Source organism: Megalops cyprinoides, chromosome 6, assembly GCF_013368585.1.
Source record: "Megalops cyprinoides isolate fMegCyp1 chromosome 6, fMegCyp1.pri, whole genome shotgun sequence".
Taxonomy (NCBI): domain Eukaryota; kingdom Metazoa; phylum Chordata; class Actinopteri; order Elopiformes; family Megalopidae; genus Megalops; species Megalops cyprinoides.
In genome coordinates, this window is record NC_050588.1 from 41025001 (window position 1) to 41030000 (window position 5000).

The 5000-nt window shown below is 51.2% G+C and overlaps 1 protein-coding gene across 1 annotated transcript in view; it reads right to left on the bottom strand.

The window, feature by feature from the left end:
* The window catches only part of LOC118779654 (ankyrin repeat and SAM domain-containing protein 1A-like), a 44935-nt gene that overhangs the window by 28835 nt on the left and 11100 nt on the right, over positions 1-5000 (bottom strand). The window contains exons 5-10 of the mRNA XM_036531831.1: positions 4937-5000; positions 4640-4741; positions 3998-4087; positions 3570-3685; positions 2090-2189; positions 690-733 (exon numbers count right to left, since the gene is read on the bottom strand). The exon at positions 4937-5000 is cut by the window's right edge and continues 12 nt beyond it. Coding sequence (XP_036387724.1) covers positions 690-733; positions 2090-2189; positions 3570-3685; positions 3998-4087; positions 4640-4741; positions 4937-5000 — 516 coding nt within the window. The remainder of the gene's footprint in view (positions 1-689; positions 734-2089; positions 2190-3569; positions 3686-3997; positions 4088-4639; positions 4742-4936) is intronic.

Consider the following 5000-nt stretch of genomic DNA (forward strand, 5'->3'; position numbering starts at 1 on the left):
CTGTATTGCCCGGCTGGGCCGGGGCTGTGAACAACATGCGTGCCCATCGGTCAGGGAAAGAGCCTAAGCCTCACCCTGAGTTTGCACTGCCATATTTACACAGGGCTCACTGTACCCCACCAGCTGGACAAGACTCACAAACATTACAACCGTTACAGCAGGGACATCATTTACAGCAAAAAGGAAACCAGGTTTCAAAGTGACATTACATGGCTGTATGGAAGGACAGTTTCGCATATTATCCACTGAAGTACCTGGATATTTACTGAAGGACTCCAGGTGGAGCTGCTGATAGTGACCCAACCCTGACTCAAACCCACAACTATCTGGATGGGTTACAGGTCCAGTCTGATCATCAGGTCCAGTCTGATCTGAGACAGAGAGAGAGAGGGGGGCAGAGAGGGAGGGAGAGAGAGAGAGAGGGGCAGAGAGGGAGGGAGAGAGAGAGAGAGAGAGAGAGAGAGAGAGAGAGAGAGAGAGGCAGAGAGAGAGAGAGAGAAAGAAAGAGGCAGAGAGAGAGGGACAAAGAGAGGCAGAGAGAGAGAGAGAGAGAGAGAGGCAGAGAGGGAGGGAGGGAGAGAGAGAGAGAGGGGCAGAGAGGGAGGGAGAGAGAGAGAGAGAGAGAGAGAGAGAGAGAGAGGCAGAGAGAGAGAGAGAGAGAGAGAGAGAGGCAGAGAGAGAGGCAGTACCTGAGGTAGAAGGCCGCTGGAGGCAAGGGCGCTATCATCCTTATCTGAAAAACAAACAAACAATAACAAGCTGCAAAATCAAGCCACCAGCCCATGATGACATCACTGGATAGATTCACCAATCACCTGCCAGCAGTGAGTCAGTGAGTGGGGGGACATGAGGGGACCGGGCCCCAGTTTTACCACGGGCACAGAGGTCAAAGGGCACAGCATACAGATGCTGATTAATCTTTAACATGAACATTCAGGATGTACAGTACAGAGGGACACCAACCACCCGGTTCCACAGCTTCAGATGCCACGCCCACTGTCACATGACAGGATTCCACCTAAGTGATTTCCCATGATTCTCAGCGCAGGGTGAATGGGCAGCAGCCAGGGAGAGGAATGCCTTCAGAGCAATTTTCAGGATGCCTACATTAACTCCGTCTGATGCTAATGGCCTGCTAATGAAATCCGCTTTAGTGCAATTAAATGCTGTGCCATTCAAAGCACTGCAGACGAGCACAAGGCCACGCACACACACAGTGTAATGAGAGCAATCCCATGCTAATCACTCACGCCTCACTGTACTGCATTTTACACACAAAACGCTCTTTCAGATACAGCACAAGCCTCCAGAGCTCAGCAGGACCCCCTGAAGCCCCTGCAGCCGAGCGATGCTGTAATCGGGTTAAGCGTGAGGGGAAATTCTGTTGAGCACATGAACATCCCAGGGACTGTCAGCACTGTGGGTACAGGACGCAAAGGCGTGTCTGTGCTACAGCACTCTGGCAGCATAGGTATCACTGCTTCGCACAGCGGGAGAGTTAGGGCAGCTTAGATTGCTCTGTTGACCCGTGTTCTCCGGGTTTAGCGCCGTGCTCAGGGGTGACGGCAATGCCCCACCTGGGACTAAAAACACCAGTCTTGCAAGGCCATAAAAACCTGATAAAATATAAGTACATTTTTAAGTGTATACAAAGTGCCTGACAATTATTCTTAAGAGCAATGTGCAGAACATACAGCACATACTAACATGTATGAAGAGTATTGCAATGATCTTCTGCAGAAGAGCAACCAACACAGTGTTCACACCACACCAAAGGCAACACTACCTATGCATGCAGCGCCTAAACATCGGCTGTAAGAACCGCATTACTCTGCACCAGACCTGTCCCATAGGGTGTGTGGGGTCTCTGAGACCTGGCTTGTGAGTGTGTTTTTCATGTAAGACGCGCTGCAGGAACACTTGAGCAGACGTGTGGGTGGTGTGTGGCAGTGTGCTGAGAGAGGGGACGTGCGGGTGGTGTGTGGGGTCTCTGGGAGAGGGGACGTGCGGGTGGTGTGTGGGGTCTCTGGGAGAGGGGACGTGCAGGTGGTGTGTGGCAGCGTGCTGGGAGAGGGGACAGCTTGTGCACCTGTGTGGAAGGTGGAGTCGTTTCCAGACAGGGGCGTGTCTGGGTGGGCGTGGTCTCCTCGCTCCTCCTCCTCATCCACAACGCCGTTGGCATGCAGGTCCTGGGGGAAAGAGAATCGTCACACCACAGCACCCCCTGCTGTCTGATTCAGGGAGCTGCTGATCAGGCACCAGCAGGCTGCCAGGATGGTTTCAGATCCTCCTCAGCGTGAGTATGTTCGAGAGCAAAACCTGCCTGCCATGTGGCCATGTGACGGTTATGTGTGTTTTCCATTCAAATTTTACTGGTTTCCATGCATTCAAAAAAAAAACATTTCTGCATATATTTAACCTTTTCTACAGCAGATACATGGATATTTCCCCAGATGATGGCTGCATTGTAAACAGCCCCTGCAGTGAAGCGCCAGCTCACAGTCCTGTGCTGATACAGTCCTTTTCAGAGCTCACACGAAAGTTGTTGCCCATCTTTGTTCACTGGCTTCAAGCAGGAAGTTACCTCAGAGCTGACTTCCCTCCGGGTGTGAGGGGTGTGTGTGATGCCCCTTCTGGAGAGAGAAGGACAGAGGAGTGGGGAGGAACACACTCACACTGTGTTCCTGCCAGAGGGGGCGTCAGACGCACACCCAGAGTTTTAAACAGAAGATCACTGCTACTTATTTTGGAGATATAATCACATAATTTCCCTTTTCCAACTTGCATGGTGGCCAGATCCGATGTTCTGTGTGGATCTCCCTGGTGCACACTGCCATCTAGAGGTTCACAATGGTAATGTTCTGGCTGTTACAGCATGATTGCTGCAGTGTAGTAGATGGGATTCTGATTCTGATCACTTTCAGCCTGTCTGTCAGACTAACCTGCAGCACCACCTTACTGTTCTTAATGCTGGAAAACCTGGCAGCTGCTTAACCTGTTCTGCAGTGGTGGAAAACCTCTGGACTTCCTCACTGTCCAACCTGTTATTGCAGTGTCCTATCTGTGTGAGTACTGTACTGGTGTTTTGTGTTATTTGCCCCATTTTTTTATTTTCTCATTTCTGCAAAAACATTTTCCTTTACTATCTGCCATACCTGAAGTCATAACATTGTGTAGGAAAACGTCTAAGTTAGAATGCATCGGGTTCGAATCTCAGTGAGGTACCGTTACTACCCCAGAGCTGAGAACAGGTGGCAGGAGGTGTGAGGTGTAAAATTCAGTCTGAAAAGTAAATACAAAGCTCTGTCTACCTTAGCTGCAGGAAACACACATCCTGTCTGTGGGTGATGTGTCTGTGAGTGTCTGCCCTGTCTGTGGGTGATGTGTCTGTGAGTGTCTGCCCTGTCTGTGGGTGATGTGTCTGTGAGTGTCTGTCCTGTCTGTGGGTGATGTGTCTGTGAGTGTCTGTCCTGTCTGTGGGTGATGTGTCTGTGAGTGTCCGTCCTGTCTGTGGGTGATGTGTGAGTGTCCGTCCTGTCTGTGGGTGTGGACCTGCTCCCTGTGCTCACCTGTCTGTGGGGCTGGCCTGGGTCGAGGTCAGTGGCCAGGCCGTCTGGGACGGGGCAGGACATCTCCTCAAACAGGGCTTCATACGGGTTCTCCTCCTCACTCTGCTGCTCTGAATCTCAGAGGAACATAAGGAAGGGGACAGGAGCACCCTCTATCACACTGTTAGAATATCTCTAACCAGCCCTGATCGCAGACCCCAGAATCCTACCGGGAAGGAGGCTGATCTACCTGACCAGCCGTTTCCCACATCAGTGTGATGCATTGCCCTGTCTCACAGACTGGTAGTACACATAAGCGCGCGCACACACACACACACACACACACACGCACACACATACACACACATACACACACACACACACACACACACACACACACACACACACACACACACAGGCAAAGGGTCTTGCTGTAGATGGACGCTCACCTTTAACCCTGCAGCTGGGTGTGTCCTGGCCAGGGGGGGAGGGGGGGGGAGGGGGCAGATCCCTGTCATACGAGCTGCCAGTCATGTGACCTGCATTGCAGCAGGATGAGACAGAGACCTGGTAAAGGAACAGCCTGGCTGAAAATAAATGTCATAACATCCACACTGTGGCTCCGCACCTATGCTGAAGTCTAAGGTCAAGGTTTCCTTCGTCGATGCCTGATACCCAATCTGGCACCTAATTTATTTTAACACCATTGTACCAGATACCCAGCTACCTGCTGCTGCCTGTGGCCTTAGTTTCCCATTGTAGACTGCCAGCTGTTTCTCAATCTCAGTGTACTGTTTTGAAAATGTAAATGTTTCTATCAGTGCAGGTTCTGTTCCTCTGTTGTGTTGCGTTTTAGTCGTAGTCTGTCAAAGGCTGTCAGCTGCTATTACTGCTAATGCAGCTGACCAAACTGCTTCAGTTAAGGCTGAACAAAAAACACAACTGTTTTGCATTTTGCAGCTTTCAGATATTTCTCCCAGAGTCTCAGGAATCAGTTCCTATAACAGATCACATGACTCTGACACCTGTTGTGACACATATGAACCACTAGGTGTCGGATGGATCACACTGCCATGAGCACAGCTCCTCACCGCGGATGAGAGCAGCGATCTCCCGGCTCTTTTTTGACGGCATCTCCCTGACGGTGTCCAGCGCCGTCTGGCCCCTGGAGTCCACCATATTCACATCGATCCCTGAGTCACAAGGAGAGGACGCAGCAGGTGATCAAACTTTCAGTGGATCAGGGGAGTAACAAGCAGAGTGGAAGCCACTGCGTCCCAGTAAATGTGCTGCTGTCACACAGGTGAGAAACACCAACAGCAGCTACTTAGAGAGATGAATTACAAACAGGAAGTGATGTCATTTCAGAGGAAGTGACACGTGCTGACCTGCGCTCAGTAGCCTGCGAACCACGTGCGTCTTCCCGAAGAGCGCGGCCTCATGCAGAGCGCT